General features: G+C 54.5%; 1 protein-coding gene across 5 annotated transcripts in view; it reads right to left on the bottom strand.

The window, feature by feature from the left end:
* SULT4A1 (sulfotransferase family 4A member 1) overlaps positions 1 to 16411 on the bottom strand; it is a gene marked incomplete at its 5' end in the record, with an annotated part of 31448 nt that extends 15037 nt beyond the window's left edge. For all 5 annotated transcript variants that reach the window (XR_013830548.1, XM_079937420.1, XM_079937417.1 and 2 more), the window contains one exon: positions 16243 to 16411. Coding sequence is in view for 4 of the 5 variants with exons in the window: in XM_079937420.1 (XP_079793546.1) it covers positions 16243 to 16411 (169 nt within the window). The remainder of the gene's footprint in view (positions 1 to 16242) is intronic.
* Positions 16412 to 21968: the final 5557 nt, after the last annotated feature.

The raw sequence follows: 21968 nt of genomic DNA, 5'->3' as shown, positions 1-21968 counted from the left end.
CCAGCACACAGGACACGGCAGGCAAACCCAACATCTCAGCATCTGTGCAGGCAGGAAAAGCAGGGGCCTGGGTCGGGACACGCAGTGGGCCGACCCCACAAGGGCAGAGCCCCAGCAGCACCCCGGGGTGGCAGTAAGGGAGCCTGGGGAGAAAGGCAGCTCTCTGTGCTCCCCCAGCCCTTGCGCGGCCCCACTCCGTCCAGGCTTTCAGCTCCACTCCGGGACCGCGGCCAGCCAGGGCCTGCCCGGTCATCACCCCATCTGACCCCCCCAGAAGAGACACGCTGGCCAGGTCCTCCTCCCCAACCACCCTGGTCCCTTCGTTTCGGGGGAATCGGTCTCTGCTGCTGATTCCTCATCTCCCCCCGCCCCCTGAAAGTGCTGCCCCCTCGTCTCCCAGCTGCACACACTCCCCCGGGGCCTCGAGCAGCCCCACCCCGAAGGCCAGGTCCACGCTGACCCCCGCACGCACCAACCCACATGGAACCCACCGCCCAGCTCCCCGCCGGACCAGGTGCCCCTGCCTCCTGCCCCCCCAAAGCCCGACTCGCCCACCTACCATCAAGGTGAGCGCGGAGCCGACCCTTCCATCGGGGGCGCTGCTGGAGGCCCCGCAGCCCTCTGCCCTGCTCAGCCTCCTTTCAGTCCAACGAAAGCAGCCAGGACCACCCGACCATCCCAACAGGGACTTCCGAGGGCTCCCCGCCCCTCTCAGGACCCCGCAGCTCCGAGGACCCTCCGAGGAGCAGAGCAAGGTCTTCAACCTGGCCTGCAGGCCTGCTGGCCACACGCCACGCCCCATGCCCGGCACCTCTCTCCCCGCCTCTCTCCCTTTCCCGAGCTCCTACCGGCCTCCTGGCTGGTCTGCCCGGAGCCCTTTCCTCACTCCCTCAGGTCCTTCAGGTGTGAGCGGTCCCCTGACCAGCCACATGACGAGCACCCTTCGCCCTGCCCCGGTCCCCACTGCAGCGACAGTCCGGGAACGGCCTGCACGTTCCTCTGCGCGCTCCCACCCCGCCGCCCTCCACAGGGCACGAGCTCGGTCCTCTGCGCGCTCCCACCCCGCCGCCCTCCACAGGGCACGAGCACGGTCCTCTGCGCGCTCCCACCCCGCCGCCCTCCACAGGGCACGAGCGGTTTTGTCTGGCTCTTTGCCGGGACAGCCGGCACATGGCCAGGCTCAGTTCACCTTTTCTGAATGCAAGAACAAACCCTGGGTTTGTTCAACAGGATATGTCGATCAAGGAAGACTCCTCGAGGAGACAGCTTTGCAGCAAAGGCCCTGAAGGAAGAAAGTGTTGTGGCGGCTCTTCAATCAGAAAGAACTTCTGTCCATCAACCACAGGACCCTCACACCAACCTAAGAGGTGGGGACCACCACCCCCATTTACAGATGAGGCTCCTGCGGCCTAACTGTACCCAAGGCTACAGAGCCTGCCCGCTCCTGCTGGTGAGGCCCGTCCACCCGGCAGCTCAGGGCAGCTGCACTGGGCGGGTCCGTGCGCTTAGAAATACGACTGTGCGAAGGGTTTCCACCAAAATAGGCCTCTCCCAGGGAGCTCTTCAGGACGCCCGCCCCTGCAGCCCCTGCAGCCCCTGCAGGTAATGACCCAGACACCCTCGTTAGCATGTCTTACATCAGTACCGACATGCCAGTTCCACAAGCTCCATCCACGCCTCCATTAAATACGTGCATCGGAAGACCAGCCTCGTGAGAGCCCGCAGGAGGCGCCCTACCTGCGAGGCTGCACACGGCAGAGGGAGGGTTCACCAGCACCCCCGCATGAACAAGGAAGCTCAGAGATCAGGTTCCAGTGCAAGGCCACAGAGCCGGAAAGGGGAGCGCCACCCCGGAAGGGGAGCCCACATCCCCACCTCCCTACGCGGCCTCCCCAGCACCCCCAGGGGAGGGGGGACGGGTGGAGGGTCCTGTGCGAGGCCGTCGCGTTGCTGCAGCAGGACGCTGGGGGGGGCCTCCCCTCCCGCAGGTGCGGGCGAAGCGGGGCCTCAGCCCCCACCCCACCATGCCCCTGCGTCCGAAGCCCCCGGGGAGAGGCGCCCTGGAGGCCAGCCCGCCGCCCAGCAAGTCCGAGGTGAGGCGGGGCACAGCCAGGCTTTCCACCCGGGAACGCACAGGGCTGCCGGGTGGGTGGGACCGCCTGGCAGGGAGTAACACAGGCCACACGCTTTCCAACAGCTCGTTTTCAACTCAACAGACGTGACGCAATCCTTCACGGACCTGCTTCTGCTGACAGCAGTGAAATCACTCCCGGGGGGCACCTCAGCGTCGGCAGTGACTCTGACACCAGCCCTCTGAGGCCAAGACCCGTAGGAAACCACCGGGGTTCCGGGCGGAACTCCCCCGGGATCCAGAGTCCAGTCCGACCTGCCACAAGGCTGGGGTGGAGCCCATCAAAATTCCCACCAGAACTCTGGGGACGGGGGCGCCAGCACTCTAGGGTCAGAACCAATCAGAACTGAGCCCCCGACCACCAGGATCCCGGGGCTGGAAGCCTTTGAAATTCTTTTTATTATTTATTTTCAGCTGTGTTGGGTCTTCGTTGCGGTGCGCGGGCTTCTCATTGCGGCGGCTTCTCTTGTTGCGGAGCACAGGCTCGAGGCGCGCGGGCTCAGTAGTTGTGTTGCACAGGCTTAGTTGCTCCACAGCATGTGGGATCTTCCCGGACCAGGGCTTGAACCCGTGTCCCGTGCATTGGGAGGCGGACTCTTAACCACTGGTCACCAGGAAAGTCCTGGAATTCTTTTATTTTCACTTTTATTATTTACCAAAGTCACACATGTACCTAGTTTAAAAGTCAAAAGACTCAGGACAGAAAATCCAGGTCCCCTCCCCACCCCACTCCCGCATCCAGAGCAAACCCTTGCTGATTCTTCTCTTACCCTCAGGTTTCTGACGGGCTTACATCATTGTTTCACGATCTGTGTGTTTTCATGGGCTACTGATTTCTGACTGAGCAAGACGACGACCCAGCCACGTTCCCTCCTGCAGGCTTCCCTCCCCCGACACGGTCCCGGGACAATTTTCAGCCTAATTCAAAGTACACCGTGTAGTGACTACACTGCCTCTTTGCACAAGATCTTGTGTTTCCTTCACTTGCTTGCTTAGTGTTCTATGGACCTATTAGGAATTCCTTCTCCAGCTCTGTGGCAAACCCTCTCCGTACGGCCAAACGCAGGAGGTGTGCTCTAATCCCACTTATCTCTTGGGGTGGTGCCCTGCCCCTCAGCGCCCCACGACTGTCTTCCTGCAATCTCCCTCGGGCTGGATGGACTGCGTCCTTGACCCGTGTGCCCCTCGCTGGTGTCCGTGCACACGGTGGCAGAGTCCACCCCGAGCTGCCTCCTGACTGTGACAACTGTGTGGGACGGTATGTCACTACAAGCGCCTGTTTCTACCTCGCCCGGGACCGGCAGTTGGGCTGGGTATGGAATTCCAGGCTGGGGACCACTTCCCTTCAGAACCCTGAACGCACTGTTCCCGTCGTCCAGCTGCCAATGCTGCATCGAGAACTCTGAGGTCCTCCGTTCCTAGTCCTTTGAACGTGGCCGTTCTTCCGGAAGCTTTGCAATCTTCTCTGTATCTCAGGTTTGAAATTTCACAGCTAAGTGCTGCAGCAGGGTCTCTTACTCACGGTGCCTGGGGGCACATTCAGACACAAGGGGAGTCTTTAACTCCCTCCTGGAGTTCCGGAAATCCTGGCGTCAGTCACTTTCTCTCTCCCATTCTCCCTGTTCTCTCCTTCTGCAACTCAGATCTTCCACTTTTTCTTCTCTTTTTGCTCCCATTTGTCATCAATTTGTAAAAATTTTTGCTCTACTTCCTGGGATATTTCCTCTGCTTGACCACCCAAACCTCACAACTGAGTTCTTAAAATTTCAACTACAATACCTGTCTTCACTCTCTGACGACATTACAGAGTTAGGAGTGCAGGTGGTAGGACTTCCCTGGCTGCGCAGTGGTTAAGAATCCACCTGCCAATGCAGGGGACCCGGGTTCGATCCCTGGTCTGGAAAGATCCCACATGCCATGGAGCAACTAAGCCCATGAGCCACAACTACTAAGCCTGCGCTCTAGAGCCCACAAGCCACAACTACTGAGCCCGTGTGACACAACTACTGAAACTCACACGCCTAGAGCCCATGCTCCACAACAAGAGAAGCCACCGCAATGAGAAGCCCGCGCACCACAATGAAGAGTAGCCCCCGCTCGCCACAACTAGAGAAAGCCCGCGCGCAGCAACGAAGACCCAACGCACCAAATTAATTAATTAATTTTTTAAAAAAGTCAATCATAGTCCTACATACTAGGGATTTGCAAATAGAAGCAGAATTTAAAATAAAAAAAAACAAAGGCGTGCGGGTGGCGTTTTGTTTTTCAGGTTTTCTTCTCTGTACATTGTCTTTGATTCCGCCAAGCTCCTTTTGCTTTTTGTTTTGTTCGGTTTTTGCAGGTCTCTGTCCTTCACGTTGGAGACGTTAAGGTCTGAAGACCTTGAGTCCATCCACAGGTTAAGAACGAGCCACTGGACGCAGCCATCTGCGTCCAGGCTTGTCCAGGACAAGGCTTGTTGACTGCAGGGCTTCACGTGTCTGTAAACACAGCCCAGCCTGGGTGCCCTCACAGCTGAGGTGGGAGATGCCCACACGCAAGTATTTGTAAGTCTTTTCTTTGGGGTCAGTTTCTCCAGAGAAGATGCCTCCACTCTCTGTCCTGGGGACCACAGGCATCCCAGAAACCAAGGAGGGGAGGGCGCTGGGAACCTCCCTTTCAAGCATGTAGCTTTCATTCGACCCCCATTTCCAATTCAGCACTGTACCCCAGCCTGTAGCTCTGCATGGCATCCCCAAGCCCACAGCTTCTCTGGATCAACTTCCCCCAAAGAAACCCGTCTTTGTAACAGCTGCCTGCTCTCAGCCTCCGCGTATCACGGCGGCCACCCTGAGGGGCATGATTCCTGGGGCCCTGCAGCGAAGGGGTTCACGTGCTGGCTGCGCTGCCCTCTGCTGGCATTAGGTTCTCTACCTGCTAAGTCAGCTAACACTGAGCCACCACATCTGAGCTTCCAGTCACCACCTCTCCCTCTCCCTGGGAGGAGGGCCTCAGAGCTTCCTACTCCTCGAGCATCACGTAGTGAGGTTTGAAGAGGAAGCGGCGATGAGCAGGCATGCTCAAGTCTGCCCCACGGGCACTCTGCAGGCACCGGACGTCAAGGTGTCACAGCCGGGGTCAGTCCAGCTCCCTCAGAAACAGCAACAGCTGCGCACCTGAAGCTGCAGCCCACGGAGCTGCCAAACCAGCCGGGCCTGGGGTCCTGCAGGCCCCTCACCAAGGGTGGGATGTGCTAACCCAGCAGACACTGAGAAGGCCTCCAGGACACGCCCCTTGGAAAGGAAGGAGCAAAGGGAGCTGCTCTCCTTGAGCACCTCCCCGTCCTGGGAACATTCACAGGGGCTGTCTCAGCTCCCGAGACAATCCTGACACTCAGGGGACACGGAGCCCAACAAGGACGGGCACAGCTCCCGTCTCAGGCTGCAGTGGACGGGAACCGGGACAAGAGGCCCAGGCTGGCTCACACGAGGCGCCCTGCAGGCCCCCAGGGACAGCTGAGGACGGTGCTCAGCGTGCCAGGCGCTGTGCCAGGAGCTCACACGGCCCCTCCCCATCTGAGCCACACAGGCCGCTCAGCGGCCTCTGCCGCCACGTCTCACACACGGCAAAGCAGACTTGGAAGCGAACTGCCTGGGGCCACAGACGCGAGTGGGCTGTGAACCCAGGACCCAGAACAGTCTGACTCCAGAACCAGAGTGCTTCGACACACCACACCACACCACATGCACGCACGCGCACACACACACCACGCCCATGTGCCCCGCACACACACACACACACCCCCCACACCCATATACCATACACACCCCACACACCCCACACACATATACACACACCCCACCCACGGCTCACAAAGCAAGTGGGCAGCAAAACCAAGGCCACAAGCCACACGTTCTCATTTCCAGGCTGAAGCTCTAACCTCAGACCCCACCACTTCCCAGCTGCGGATGGAGCAAGGGTGAGACAGAGCGAGGCGGGGCTGAACCCTGGAAAGTGAGCCTGGCCTGTGCTCTGTGCCCTGCTGGACACAGAGGGGAAACAGACTTGTCTACTGGGTGTGACTGTCCCTCCTGTGGGGCGATGCCAGATGCTGTGACACAGCTGGACCGACAGCCAGGTGGCGAGGCTGCCCATCCCCAGACAGCCCTGGCTGCCACAGTCCCTGCTGCTAGCGCCTGGCATCTGGGGCCCACATTCCCAGCCGCGCTCTGCAGCGACTGGGGGGGGCCTGACGAAGCCACCAGGCTCCAGCCTTCAGTTTCCTTAGGGTGAAATTCTCCCGGGCCTTGAGCTCTCGGGTTCCTGGGTTCAGAGATGCGGACACACACTCAGGACCCCGCACACAGCCCCCTACCGAGAGGCTGCCGACCCCTCAGGCAGAGCGGGCGGCTCCCCCAGGAGGGAGAGGCCCCACCTCCAGGAGGGTCTGGGAAAGTCTGGGAAGGCTCTTCTTAAACAGCAGCCTTCGACCTGGGACCCAAAGGACAGGAGCACGGACCAGCGAGATGCAGCGCGTCAGGGAGGGGCTGGGGGTACAGCGGTAGGAGCCCCAGTTCTCCACCCTGCCCCACCCACACTGTCTCCCTGAGACTTCACAGCCCCTCCCAGAAGAGGGTCCCCATGATCGCGGGCACGGCAGGGACTGGCTGTAGCCAGGGAGGCGAAGGCACAGAGCTTTGCACGCTTCCACTTGCTCTTCTGTGCTTCTAGCATTGCCAAGGGAAGGACACTCCCAGCCTAGCCTCCTGGTCCAGGGACACCTGATGAGAACCGCCCCAGCCGCGACCAGCCTGCTGCAGGGCCCCCAGGCAGCCCGCAGATGCACGGGCTGGGATCAGGACGGCGGACCCTGGGCTGCAGTAATAACCCCTGTCTTTAGGCGCTGAGTCTGGGCGGTCTCTTACACAGCCACAGGCAGAAAATGCTCCGGGTGGAGCCGGAACGAAAGAGAAGAAATGAAATTAAGGGCTAGCAGCGTATCAGGCTTTCCACGCCCATCATCACGTCCGGTCCTCCCAGCAGCCCAGCGAGACACCACCCCATCTGAAAAGGAGCACACCGAGACTCAGGAAGGCTGAGCGCCTTGCCCCAGATCGGATTCGGGCCTAGGTCATTACAACGCCTCCTCCAGCGGACCCTGTCAGCGCCCACCATCCCACCTCGGCGCCCTGGAGCGCGGTGGGCAGACCCCACACGAGGAGCTCCTGCACCCGCTCTCCCTGGGCCCCAAGCACCCTCCACTGCTGGGAAGCGGGAGCTGACGGATGAGGCCCGGCCCCCACCTCTTGAGGGAGACCCCCGTGCTGTGCCCACCCGTCTCCCGAGGGTACCGCTCCTGGCTTCCTCTTTGCCGCACCTCCTGAGACCACCTCCCACCTCACTCCTCCACACCGAGCCTCGCTTCCAGGTCTCCAGGCCCCAGGCTCACCCCCTCCTCGTGCCGGGCCTCGCCCCTCCCATGGGGGAGGCAAGACCACGTGGGCACGAGCTTCAAGAGGCCACATCTGAAATCCCGGCTCGGCCGCTTCCTGAGGCCTGGACCCCAGGAAGACTCAGCCCGTCCCAGCAGGTCTACCCACCACACCCCAGGGGAGGACCGCCCATGGATCAAACGCCAGGACCCACGTGCTGGGGCCCCGGAGCCAGCCCCCGGGGGCTCTGCCCCCAGGACCCGGGCCCGTTTCTCCTTGGGCCTCAGTTCCTCACCTGATAAGGGACATCTCTGGCCGTGAGGCTCTGAGGATGACAGGACACCCCCCCCGCCCCCGTTCCCGGCACAGAGACGGGCCGCGCTCTCAGCTCCCAGTCTGCCTGAGGCTTGAGAAGGACCAATGCAGACTCGAGCATCTGTGCCATCACCCCGCCCACGGCCTGCCGCTGGTGGGAGTGGGGGCCCAGGAGACCCTGGCTCATCCCAGGCTGAGCTGAGCCTCATGAGAGCCACCTGGAAGCCCAAGCCTCTCTGGCTCTCCAGCCCCTCTGGGAATGACTTGTGTAGCTTCCGGAAACCCCAGGAAGTCTGCAAAGCATGTTTTGGGGGGGCTTCTGCCTCCTGACGGCCCCTGCACTTGCCCTAACGTGCTCCAGAAGCCCCAGCTGGGTCCCCACCCCCTGCTAACAGCAGAGCATCACTCTGTCCAGACCCTGTCCAACCCCCCAGAAGCTGCAGACATGCCCACCGCCTCACCTGACCATTAGGACAGCGGGACGCAGTGCCGCCCCAGCCAGGGTGCAGAGAGCTGGGAGGATCGCGGCCCGACACTAACCGGCAACGGCCAGACAAGCTGCCAGACCCCACCCGACTCAAGTCCATCAGAGAGCTGAAGCTGCGGGGCAGCCAAGAGGCTGGAACCCCAGGAGGACGGGCCGGGGGAGGAGAAGCCAGGTGCCACGCACGCAGGAAAGAAGAACCCCGCTGGAATTTCCCCAAGGTGCAAAGGCTGACGGCGGGCTTGCAGAGCAAGAGACACGAGGGGAGAGCTGCACCAAGCAGACGCTCTTCTGCAGACCTACTAGGTGCTCGTGAGAAGGACAAGGGGTGGCAGGGTGGAGACAGCGTTCCTCAACATCATGGCTGCAGGAAAAGGAAAGAAACCTGCTGGGACTCTTCTCCTCTATGGGAAGAACGCATTAAGCCACTGGGGGAGGGGCAGCAAAACCTGTTACCCCCCAGGGCGCTGGTGAAGACCCAACACGCTGGAGACTGGGTGAAAGAAAAGAACTCTGCCCCTGCGGGAGAGGTAGGAACTTGCCCCTGGGCTCTGAGACCCCCAAATGCTGAAAGGGGAACAGGAAACTCTTTCCTGCACAAGACCCACCATCAAGGCAGAGCTGGCTGCCACTAAGGGCATCACTGAGAAAGCCCTACCAGGACCCAGGAACCCAGGGCCTGCCCGAGGCTGCAGCTGGACCAGGTGACAGAGGACCTCCCCTCTCAGCCAGCAACAGAGCATCCAGAAACAGCAGTCCACCCCTGAGGTAGGGGACAGGGTGTGGGGAGAAACCCCTCTGAGACTCAGACCAAAAGCTGAGCGTAGGGCAGAAACACTGAGGAAAGACCCTCTGGAAACTCAGCTTCCCACGCGAAGCACAAGGTGATGCTATAGGAATTAAAACCAGTCGTCACTCAAGTGCCCAGAGGGACAACAGAATCCAAACACAGCCCTCCTCCTACCAGACTGACTCACCACCTACACTAATGGCAAGAAAAGCCAGGCCCATTTCCAAGCATAAATACAACTGACTCCAATCTCTAATGTGGGCACACTGTGTCCAGCATTCAATCAAAAAGTACTACACATTAAGAAAAGGAAAAAAAAAATTATATATATATATATATATACACACACACACACACACACACACATATATATCCCAGTCAAGAAACAAAACAATCAACAGAATCAGACTTTAAAATTAATCTGATTAAAATGTTAAAGGATTTCATGGAGAAGATGGACAAAATGCATAAACAGATGAATATTTCAGCAGAGAGATGGAAGCTACCAAAACAATGAGATACTAGAGGAAAAATAAAAACACAATAACAGAAATACAGAATGCTTTCAGTGAGCTCGTCAGTAGACCTGACACAGTGGAAGAATCAGTTAACACATTACTGACTGGGGGATTTTTGCAGAAACTAATGTCTGTGGCCATAATACACCTCTGGTCAAAAATGTGTTGAGCTGAAGATTGGTCAACAGAAATTACCCAAGCTGAAACACAAGGAGAAAAGAAGGGTGAAAACATAGAACATACAAGAGCTATAGGATAGTATCAAACAATCTAACACATACGTAATTGGAATCTCAAAAGAAGAGAAGACAGAAGAAATATTCATAGGGATAATGGCTGAGAATTCATCCGAAAGTAGGAAAGGCATCAAACCATAGATCCAAGAAGCTCAGAGAACCCCAAGCAGAATAAGCATCCCCCTCCCTGAAAAAATACATACCTAGACACATAATATTCAAGTGCTGAAAATCAAAGATAAAGAGAAAATCTTGAAGGCAACCAGGGGATAAAAAGAGCCATTCCAAAAGGAACAAAGAATCACAGCTGACTTTTCAACAGAAGCGATGCAAGCCAGGAGACAATGGAGTGGCAACTCTAAAGTGCTGAAAGATAGGAGGGAGGCACGGGAGGATGTTCAGTCCCACAATGAACAGATGAGAGGAGCTGGAAAACGGGAAGTCCTCATCAGGTAATCAGAGGGAAGGAAAAGGAGAGGAAGAGAGGGGAGCGGAAGAGCACACCAGACAGAGGGAGAAAGACTGGAGGGAAGAAGGAAGCAGGCGTGTTCAGACAGTCCTATGTGGCTGGTGAGAAAGGGGGCAGAACAGGTGAAATCAGACCTCAGGACGATGGGCTATAGAGTGGAGTTTACGGTTGACTGAAGGCAATGGGGGGGGCAGTGAAGAGGTGTAACGAGGGACTGCCCGAGGTCAGGTTTGTGTTTCTAAGAGGTCACCTCGGCTGCAGAGTGAAAGGTGAACCAAGGGGGGAGGCCATGCAATAGTCCAGGTCAGACAGGAAGGGTCCCATGACTGTCTCGAGGGCTGAGGGCGTAGACGGACCTGAGAGCTTCTACTGGGTGCAGGAGCCACAGAAGCAAGTAACAAAGTGCATGTGGGGGCGGAGGGTGGGGGAGTGCGGAGAAGCCGTCACTGTCTAGGGGCAATGAGAAATGAGAAGCCCGGATGAGACCCTGGAGCTCAGAGTGGGGCCAGGGGTCTCTTCCTGTTCCACTGGTATCAGAAAGATGCTCCTCCCGGAGGCCCTGCTCCTTCCTCCAGAATCCCCATACAGCGATGAGAAGAATGTTCCCCTGGCCAACCCAGGCGCTTGGACTTGCCCCCTCCTTCCCCAATTGCAAGCCCTCTTCATTATGTGCAAACGTGCTGAGTAAGAGCAAAGGGAAGGAAGAGGGAGGAGGGAGGGAGAGGGGAGAAGGGAGAGGAAGTCGGCAGTTGTCCTGCTCAAACCTCCTGGTACCCCTTCAGGCGTCTGCACGCTCTCCCGGGGGGCGGGGAACTGAGCGCTGGGTTGGGGAGCACTCATCACCCTGTGTCGCTGGAAGGGAGGGACGGTCACCCTGATCTTGGCACAAACGTGAGCTCAGGGTGGGTGGCAAGTCCCTCCCTGAAACCTCGCAGGCTGCTTCCTGATCCGCATTTGAGACCAGGCTCCTCCCCAGACTGTGGGAAAATGCAGTGCGGTAACTGCATGTGAAAACCTGGGGAGCGTCTGGCACAGAATGCATGCTGGGTGGGCGCCGGTTCCCATCCCCACTGTCCCTCTGCCAGCTCTTCCCGTGGCTGCTTCCTCTCCACCGTCTACAAGTGAAAACTGTACGCTCACATGCCGATACCGCCCTTGCCCCTCACTGGGCCTGTTTCTATCCAAAAAAGGAAACAGTCGCAAGAACACAAGACCGTTCTGAGGCTCAAACAAGGGAGAGGGAGTAGCTGCGATTGGTAATCCCACCTGCCCTCATGGCCGGCTCCCTGCCCACCTCCTCCATGCAGGCCCCCAGTGATCCTCCTCCTGCCCGGGCCCCTGACCTGACCCTGGGAATGACCACCCTGGCCTGTCAGACGGCTTTCGGCATCAGGGGCCTGGCCTCCCAGTATCACTGCAGGCTCCTTGAGGACAGCATCACCTCATTCATGACACTTCCCGAGCCCCCCTCTCCTGGGCATGGTGACACACACAGTCAAAGAAAACGAAGAGCTCTTCCAGCCTGGGGCCTGTGGGCCTCCCCGCCCCAGGGTGTCTTAACATTTAAGACTTACATGAACCCATCAGGCCCAACCCTCTCATATTTCATGAGCAAACTGCAGTCGCACAGTGACAGGGCTAGAGCTGGCGCCAGATGCTCCCCCCTCCCCAGCAGTGATGCGCTGCTTCCCTCCTCATCAGTGGCAGGAGAACGAGGATGCACTTCAAGACAGGTGGGAACCAAAAGGAAAGGGAAGTCAGGAGGTGGGCGCTCTGGCCGAGCCACGGAGCACGTTCCAGAGCCAGTCTCCACGACCTCGGGGACCCCGGGGGCAGACACAAGACATCTCCCAGACACAACTGGGTTCAACACTCAACATCCTGGGACCAAAGAGGCTATAAGAACGGATGACGACCAACAAGCGACAATGAGAAGGGTCCTCCTCAGAAGGCACAAGGGGCTCCCACTGCTGGCGTCGCGGTGTGAACCAGCGTGAGGATGGACATAGCTGACATCCGTGCTGTGCAACACGAGAGCCACTAGCCACGCGGCTCCTGAGCTCGTGAATGAAATGTGGCGACTGCCACCGGGGAACTGAATCTCTAATTTTATTTCATTTCAATTCATTAAACTTCAATACCCACCTGTGTCTAGAGGCTCCTGTATCAGACAGCACAGTCCTAACCTGTCACCCGAGCTCAAACGTCAGAAACAGAAAAAAGTTCTAGAAGTAATGGAGTGCTGTGGGAAAAAGGCAGGATCCACTTATTACTACCTTTACCACCAGACGTTCCCTGCCCTGTGAACCCCAGTTCCCCACCAGAGGGGGCAGGGTGGACAAGGGACCCTGGGACCAGCTGCAAGTTCACTAAGACCTCCTAGACTTGGGCACTGGAAACCCAAGGGGCCCCGTGGTCCCCTGCAAGGCAAGGAGGGGCCTCTGCTAGTCCTGACTACTCACCCCAGTCCCAGCACCGACCACCCTACAGCTGCCTGTCCCCCAGCGGACTGAGCGCTCACTGAGGGCAGGCACCAGATGGGACTCTGCTCTGCACCCCCGGCACCTAGGAAAGCGTCTGGGCACCGCGGGCGCTCAGGGAGTGAAAGCTGGCATCGACAGCACGAGCCTTTCCTGTGCTTACGGTGCATCCGGGACGGGAAGAAGCCCTCGCCCATCATCTCACTCATCCTCACAGCCACCCGGCAAGGCGCTGAGGTGGTCTCTCCTATCCCCGAGGAAAGCCCAGCTCAGAGGGGTGATGTCATCTGTCCGGGGCCATCCAGCAGGTAAGTAGCACAGCTGTGTTCAAACCCGGGCCTTCCAGCTCCAAAGCCAGGCTCTGAATCTCTAAGCACCAGCGCCTCCTACAAGTCCACTCCTGGTGGGGAGGAGAAGTGGGGGAGGGAAGGGGCGGGAAGGGAAAGGAAGCGGGAACTGGGCCGCCTGAAGTTCACGTGACTCAGACCAGTGACAAAACCCTAAAATCCCAAAGTGCCCTGCGGCTTCCATCCCAAAGCGCACAAGAGAAGGTGGGAGCCTCCCTCCGCCTTGAGGCCCGAGTCTGGCTGTCCTCCTCCAGAGGGGAAGGGGCAAGGCTGGCTGCGGACCAGGGGACCTGACTAGACTGACTGTCCTTCAGCAGCTGTGTGACTCTGAGCAAGTTCCTGCCTTCTCTGAGCCTCTGGATTAACATGGCAGAGCACCTGGCACACGGGACTCGCCAAGGGGCCGCTTCATTGTTCCTAGGGCATCCCAGGTCCCATCGCAAAGCGTGAATGGCCTGTGTTCAAAGTAACAGTCCCTCCGAGGATCCCAGAGCCAGAGTCGCCTCTGCAACTATGCAATTTATGATGTGGGTTTCACAGCAGGGGAAACAGGGGCTCAGAATCACCCAAGGGCGACGACGTGGGAGAACCCAGATCCTGCCCCCCCAGACCGCCCCTCCTGCTGCATCAGCTGCCGCTGGAGATGACTTCCAGGGCCCTCGTCCTCTGGTTGAGAGAAAACCTTTCGGGCAGATCTTTGGGACCAATTCTTCAGTCCCCTTCGTGATCATTTCGTGTAATGAACTTTACAGGCAGTGTGGGTTGGGGGAACGGGGGCTCTTCAGAAGCACTGGTTTCAGCTAGTGCAGGTCATCCTTCCTGAGAAAACTTCTCACCTATCCTGTCACCATCCCACAAACTGGATGAGAAGGATGGACTGGGCCAAGGTCGAGAACCAGGAAGAAAGCAAAGAAGGAACAGAAGATACTGGCCTACACAAAACCCAGGACTCTGCTTCTCCGTTACTCCTGGGCTCGTGGTCAGCTCAAACAAGCCTCATACCGGGCACGTGAGCTTGAGCACGTCACTTCACCTCCCAGAGGCTCCGTGCCCGACCTGTGAAAGGGGAGACCACCTCTGATCAGAGAGCTCTGAAGCGAGTTTGCTGTGATGACGAACACACACAGAGCGACAAAGCACGGCAGCTAGTCAGCTGTGCAGTTACTACTGTCATTTGCTCCTGGCTTACATAGTTCTAACAAGGGAGTCTTCAGGTTGCCCAGCCCTCAGGTAGAAGGTAAAAGATAAAAGGAGCAGGCAGGGGGCAGACGGACAAACAACGAGGGCCTGGAAAGGCTATAAGGTCTGTGGAAAACATTTTTTAAGTTTTAAAAAGGAGGCTCCCTGGGGCTCTGTGCAAAGGGACCCCACACAAGGATCTCTGGCCACCGTTGGATTCTCCGTCACCAAAAGAAAGAGCCACATGTTTACTCTCCTTGTGAAAAACTCTAGGATATGTTTTTGTTTGTCTCTGAAAGATGCAAGTTACAAACGAGATGTGAGTTTTGGTTACCTAGAAAACTTCCTTAAACCTACACCTCATTCCCCATCGAGGTGCCCAGAAAGAACCCCAGCAGGCCCCCAGTGCAGGGCCCCTCTAAAGGATCCCCCAGAAGCCCCAAGTACATGCTTTTCAGCTAAGCTCTAAGCCTGGTCCCCCCCCAACCTGCCAGCTACTTAACTTCTCACCCTCCATCTCCTTGCCATGAAATGGAGGGAGGACACAGAACCACAACCGCTCATCGGCAATTCCGAAATCCTCAAGAACACCCCACACCAAGTTTCTCACAATTCATGTGGAGGCAAACCCTGCCCTAAACTAACATGAGACAATTTTTAGTCTTTATTGATCCCACTTAACGTGAGGGTTCAAAGTACAGCCCCACCACACCCAGCTGGGGGGGGGGGGGTCTTACATGTAGGAATGGTATCTGTGGCTCTAAAATCTGGCCAATTCTGAATCCCCATACCTCCTTCCTGTCCTTCTTCCCAAGGATGGCTCCGCAGCACCTCCGGACTTTTCCCCACCCTCCACTGACAGCCCCTTCTCCAAGCTTCCTCGGAGGACCGGGCGTACTCCTCGGGTGTCTGGGACCCTGCACAGCTGGGACAGCCAAGTGTACAGCTCTTCCCGCAACCTACCACCCTGCTCCTCCAACACGACCTCCAGGCTGCCCCCCTCCACACCAGGCGTCAGACGCACTGCACTGTCTGGATTCAGGCGTCTCCCTGCCTCTCCAATGCAGCGGCAGCAATCGAAACCCGCAGGAACGATCAAACAGGAAAGCTGCTTCTTTTCCCTACGAACCTCAGAGGGCAGTACACGATAATGTCTTATATCAGGTCCCGGGCACAGACCAGCCTGGCTTTAAATCTCTGCTCTGCCACTCATCAGCTGTGTGACCTTGGGCAAGCAACTTCCCCTCTCTGAGCCTCAGTTCCTAGACTGTAAAGTGGGGATGATCACCTCTACCTTACACGGCTGTCATGAAAATGACATCAGTTAATGCTGGGAAATGTGAATGCCCTGGGTTCTGCCCGACACCAGGGTGATGGAGGCGGCCCTGAAACAAGGGAACACACCAGGCACGCATTCCGGGCACGGCCAGTCCCATCCCCCACCCGGTGCCCACGCAGGAAATGAGGGACGCACACAGCCCTGCTGCCCCTTTTATCCCCTTCCCCAGATCACCACCAGGACTCTGCACTCATCAAAGGCTGAACCGGGCCCAGGAACAGAGAGGTTAAGTGACTGTCCAAGGTCACACAGCCAGCTGGACAACGGGAGAGGAAGCAGGGAAGGGTGGTGGGCCTGGGCCTATCCTCCTGGCAGCTCCTGCCAAACCGGCTCCATCCCCACGGGACGCTAGCTGGCCATGGGCACCGGGGCCCACCTCCAAAGACTGGTTTCCCCAAACGCTGGCCGACCACCCCCCACCCCGCCCGGTCGGGTTCTGGGCACCGCGCCCTCGCCCTCCGCCCCCGACGGGAAGCCCCCGGCGCTGGCGCATCGTCTACGCGGGCGCGCCGCAGAGCCGGGCGGGGTCTGCCCGGGGCTCACCGGACTTGGGGTAGGTGACGATCCACACGTCGCTGGGCCGCACCGGGAAGTTGGCGATCTCCTCCATCTTCCCGCGGCAGAAGGGCGGTAGCCGCACGCCATGGAACTCGAAGTACTTGCTCTCGAACTCGCCCGGCGTGCTGGGGGTCTCGGCCTCGCTCTCCGCCATGCCGCCGCCGCCGCCGCCACAGCCCGGCCCCGCAGCCGCGCCGCCCGCTCCCGGCCCGCGCCCCTCACCCGCGCCCTCACCCGCGCCCGCCACCCCCAGCCGCCGCGCGGCGCTCTGCAGGCGTGACGTCACGGCGCCGCCCGGCCCGCGCCCCGCCTCAACCGGCGCTGGCGAAGGCACTCCGTGGCCGTGACGTCACGACGCCGCGGCGCCCAAGCCGGCGTGGAAGCTGCGCTCCGCGGGTATGACGTCATGGCCCCGCCCGACGCGCGCCGGCTGCCCTCCGCAGACTTGCGGTAGTGGGGCCTCCGGGCCCGACCCGCCCCACACCCGGCAGCAGCCACCCACCCGCCCCGAGGGCCGACCAAGACCTCAGTCCGCCGTCCTCCTCCCAGCCCTCCGTCCACATCACCTCCATCACGCGTACATTCACTAACCTAGTGACTCTGTCATTCAGCAAGCGTTCAACACAGAAATACTCCAGCTAGAAGTGACCTTGAAGATTAATTCATTTATTCAACAAATATTTCGGGAACATCCGATCTGTACCAGACTCTGGTCGAGGTTCCCGACCAGTGAGACTGGCTCCTCTTGGAGCTTACATTTGTGAACAACCGAGATAATTTCAGATCGTAATGGGAGCTGTGAATGAGATGCTTCCCAATATCCTGAGGGCGGAAAGGGGGCTGTTAATTGCAGATTCCCGGGGCCAAGCCGCAGACCTCGGGATATCCAAGGCTCTTGGGATCGTGCCCCGCAAATCTGCATTTCAAAAGTACTTCTTATGCAGACCACATTTGGAGAACAACAGGATTCTATAGAAGCTTTAGTACAACCCCTCAACCATTCTCTCAAGAAACAGATGCAGGCATACCTCATTTTATTGTGTTTTGCAGATGTTCTGTTTTTTTACAAATTGAACGTTTGTGACAACCCTGCATTGTCAAATGATGGTTAGCAATTTTTAGCAATAAAGTACTTGTTAGTTAAGTCATGTACATTCTTTTTTTATAAGAAATTATGCTATTGCACATTTAATAGACTACAGTACAGTGTAAACATAACTCGTGTGACTAGCTTTATGGCAGTATTCACCTCATTGCAGTGGTCTGGAACCATTCCTGCAATATCTCTGAGGTATGCCTGTATTAAGCACCTACTGTATGCCTAGGGGAACACAAAGATGAAAATGATAATGTCCTGGTCTAATTCTCTGAGGTTCAGTGTCCCTGGCTTTGAAAAGGGAACAATAATCTCTACCCCTAGGTACTGTAGTTGAGAGGACAGAGGAAACTACACCAGCAAGGATCCAGAGCAGAGCAGGTGGACAGGACCTACTTGCTCTCTCTCCTTCCCCTGGACTGAGACACTTGCAGTCTGGCAAGGGAGCCACACACGTGGGCTGAGAGGCGTGGGCCACATGTACACGGTGGATGGAGAGAACAAGGAGAGCATTAACTCACCCGTGCCCCCTGCAGTGGAAGCGCAGAGCCCTAACCACTGGACCGCCAGGGAAGTCCCAAGGATGTCTTTACAAAAATGAAAGAGAAGATTCCAAGCACCAAGACACTGTTAAGAACAATTAGGTAATGGCACAAAGACAGGTAGCCAAAGGCTAGAGGAACTGAGTGAATGAATAAGCTGATGTTTCAGGTGAGGTTCTCACTATGGAAGAGCAAGGGAGAACCCTTGCTCTTTTTAGATTGGGGTCTAAGGTATTGACATGAATTTATTATTTGAAAAACTATCTATTTCTTATCTTTGCTGAAAAGGCCTTTAGGTTCTGTATTCCAGCAATACTAGGCACAGTCAGTGTCCAAATCTTGGTTTCTAAATACTTCCCACCAAAAGGAACCAGGGTTTCTTGGAGAAAAGACTAATTCCACAGCTGGGCAAAGAAAGTGCAAGATGAGCCTAAAGTATCTTTGGGGCAAAAAAAAAAAATAAGAAGAAACTGTTTAAAATGATGGGAATAGGTCAAAAGAACGCAGGAGCTAGTCTGAAAGATCAAATGAGGAGCACTTTGCACATGTTAGACAAGAATTGGAGACAATTCAAATGTCCATCAACATTAGGCTGGATAAATTGTGATGTATTCATACAATGGAATTCTTACTACATAGTGATTTAAAAAAAGAATTACTGGTATATGCAACAACACAGGTGAATTTCACAGTCAAAATGATGAGCGAAAGAAGCCAAACACAAAAGGCAATATGTTCTATGATTCCATCCATATACAATTCAAGGACAAACAAAACTAATCTACGGTCAGAGGGCAGAAAAGTGTTTAATTTGGGGCAGCGGGAGGGGGTTGACTGGGAATAGACACAAGAGTACCCTCCAGAGTATTGGAAACATCATATCTCGCTCTCAGTGATGGCCACAAGGTGATATACGCATAAGTATAGATGAATATAGATGTGGATATAGATACACATGCAGACACAGGGTCTGCTTCATGGTCATGCAACCAGGGGAGTCAGAAGGGCCCCGCACTTGGGGTTTAATGCTCTGTGTGTGGTCAGCATCTTAAAATTCTTAATAATTTTATCTTGGAACTTGTGCTTTATAAATGAAGTCTGATGATCAATGAGGCATGTGCTGAGGGCTTGGAGCCTTGGCTCATGGGAGGTCCCACCTCCTGCCACCTTCCAAGGTCTTGACTGCCCACTCCTCTGTTCTCTAGTGTCCCAACCCTGTGGCCATGGGGACTTGGGGCCAGCGCCAAGAGGGTCAGGTCTGTTGTTGACACCCCATGGCGTCTCAGAGTGGGGCATGATAGAAACCATCCCTGTCTTTCTCTGTCCTAAACTGGCGGCACCCTGGTACATTCGGTGGATGAATCAACAAAGATGAACCTCTCTCCCACCATCAGTTCAGGTATCCATTCCTCTGGTGGGGATGTTGCAATTCCCTTGGGACATCAGGCCAGTGGGAAGGGGTGATGCCTGGCTTGAGGTCTTCGCTCCCAGCCAGGGCAAGACGCCTCAGCCCCACAGCTGACAGGAGGACATGGACAGCCAATGGGCTGCTCTGGAAGTCATGGGCTGGGTCCCCCAGGCTCCTGTGAAGGTCTGCAGGTACCCCATGAGTACCCCGGTTTTGGAGAGAGTGGCATTAAATAGAAATTAAAAACACCATGATAGGCTGAGAGATTGTGGAAGAAAGCAAAAAGTTTTATATTTTAGTAATTTTAATGGCATGTTTTAATGCCATTACATTAATGGCTCTACATTTTAATCTTGCACTGGGACCTGCAAATTATGTCCTATAAAGTTGTACATGTCAAAAAATTATTGAGGCGTACACAAGATTTGTGTATGTACTCTGTACCTAAATAACAATTTACTTTGTGTATGCATATCTGTATTTAAGCTAAACAAAAATATTTTTAATGGGTATACGTTAAAATGAATTAGGAAAGGAACAGTGGGAAAAAAGAACTTCCATACTGAAACTAAGAAAAACAAATGAATGAATGAGGAAAAAAGAAAAAGGTCTTTTCAGTAAAATGGCAACTAAGAAATATAGAAGGAATGATGGAGTTATAAAATCACCATTTTGCAGTCATAATAATAATAATGAATCAGATAAGTATATCATGTGAAGCGAAAACCATCAATGGGTGAAGGATCGTCGGGGAAAATGTATCTTTCCAATCTCAGCGCATCTACCCACATATTACTTATCAATAACAAAGGAAAAAGGATAACTTTATAGAGAAGAAATCTGGCAGACACCATCTTAACCAAATGATCAAAATTAACATCACCAGTTTGCATGGCAAACTGACACCTGTGCCTCCTGATATGATGTACTGAGAAGGACACAGAATCACTTATGTGGTTTTCCCACCCAAAATTCATATCCTGAATCTAATAATGAGGACAAAATACAAGACCTAAGCCAAGGGACAGTCTGTAAAACAACTGACCAGTACTCTTCAAAAATGTCGACGTCATGAAAGACGAAGAAAAGTTGAAAGAACTGTTCTAGATAAAAGGAGACTAAAAATAATTGACAAGGACGTTCCTGGGACAATTTGCAACATATGAATATTGACTCTATATTAGCTGGTAATATTATATTAATTTTAAATTTCATGAGTTTTGAAACTGTACTGTGGGTATGTAAAAGAATGTTCTTTTTCTTGGGGGTTACGTGCTGAAGTATTTGGGAGTGTATAATTATGTCTGCAAATTATTTTCAAATGGTTCTGCCAAAAAAAAAAAAAGTAACAATTATGACACTCTGAGTGCATGTGTATATATACATTGAGAGAGAAGGAAAATGTGGCAGATGCCACAGTTGGTGAATGTAGGTGATGGTATAATTTCATTGTTGTATTAGTTTTCTATTACTGCTGTAATGAATTACCACAAACTGAGTGGCTTAAAACAACACGAATTTATTATCTTACAGTTCTATGTAGGTCATATGTCTAATGCACGTGTCACTATGCTAAAATCAAGGTGTCGGCAAAGCGCCATTCCTTTCTGGAGGCTCTAGGGATGAAGCCAGTTTCTTGCCTTTTCCAGCCGCTAGAGGCCGCCCACTTCCTTGGCTCGTGGTCAGTCCCTTCCTCCATCTTCAAGGCCATAAATGCCGGGTTTAGTCTTTCTCACATCATATTACTCTGATACTGACTCTCCTTCTATCTACCTCTTCCACTTTTAAGGTCCCTTATAATTATATTAGGTCTACCCAATAAATAATCCAGAATAATCTATTTTCAGGTCAGCGGATTAGCCACCTTAATTCCATCTGCAACCTTAATTCCCTTTGACATATAGCATATTCATAGGTTCTGGGCATTGGAACATGGACATATTTTGATGGGGGGAGGTTTTATTCTGCCTACCACGGTTGTATTACTTCTTGTACCTTTTCTTTGGGTTTAATTGTTTCAGAATAGAAATCTAAAGAATTTAACGTAGAAAACCCTGTTTTCTGTTAATGTAGAAAACCCTGAGAATTCTACCAAAAAAGCTACGAGAGTGAATAAATGAGTTTAGCAAGCTCATAAGACACAAGGCCAACAAACAAAAATCAATTCTATTTCTACATACTAGCAACAAACAATTGAAAATCGAAATTTTCAAAATACCATTTGCAATAGCATCAAAAAACATTAAGTGCTTGGGAATAAATCTAAGAAAACGTGCAAGATTTGTATAACAAAAGCTGCAAAACATTGAGGAAATAAATTAAAGAAAACCTAAAGAAATGGAGACATATACCCTGTGCATCAATTGGAAGGCTCAACATTGTTAAGATGCCTGTTCCTCTCAAAATTCATGTACAGAGTCTATGCACCCCCAAGCAAAGTCCCAATGGGCTTTTTTGTAGAAATTAACAAGCTGGTTCTAAAATCTATATGGAAAAGCAAAATAATTAGAATAGTCAAAACTATTTTGAAAAAGAATAGCAAAGTTGGAAGGCTCACACTACCACACTACCTGATTTCAAGACTTACTATAAAGCTATGTACCTTAAAACTATAAATCAAGACAGTGTGGGATTGGCATAAGCATAGACATAAATAAATGGAAGG

This window comes from Stenella coeruleoalba, assembly GCF_951394435.1.
Source record: "Stenella coeruleoalba genome assembly, chromosome: 11".
In the NCBI taxonomy this organism is placed as follows: Eukaryota; Metazoa; Chordata; class Mammalia; order Artiodactyla; family Delphinidae; genus Stenella; species Stenella coeruleoalba.
This window is presented reverse-complemented; position numbering and strand designations above follow the sequence as displayed.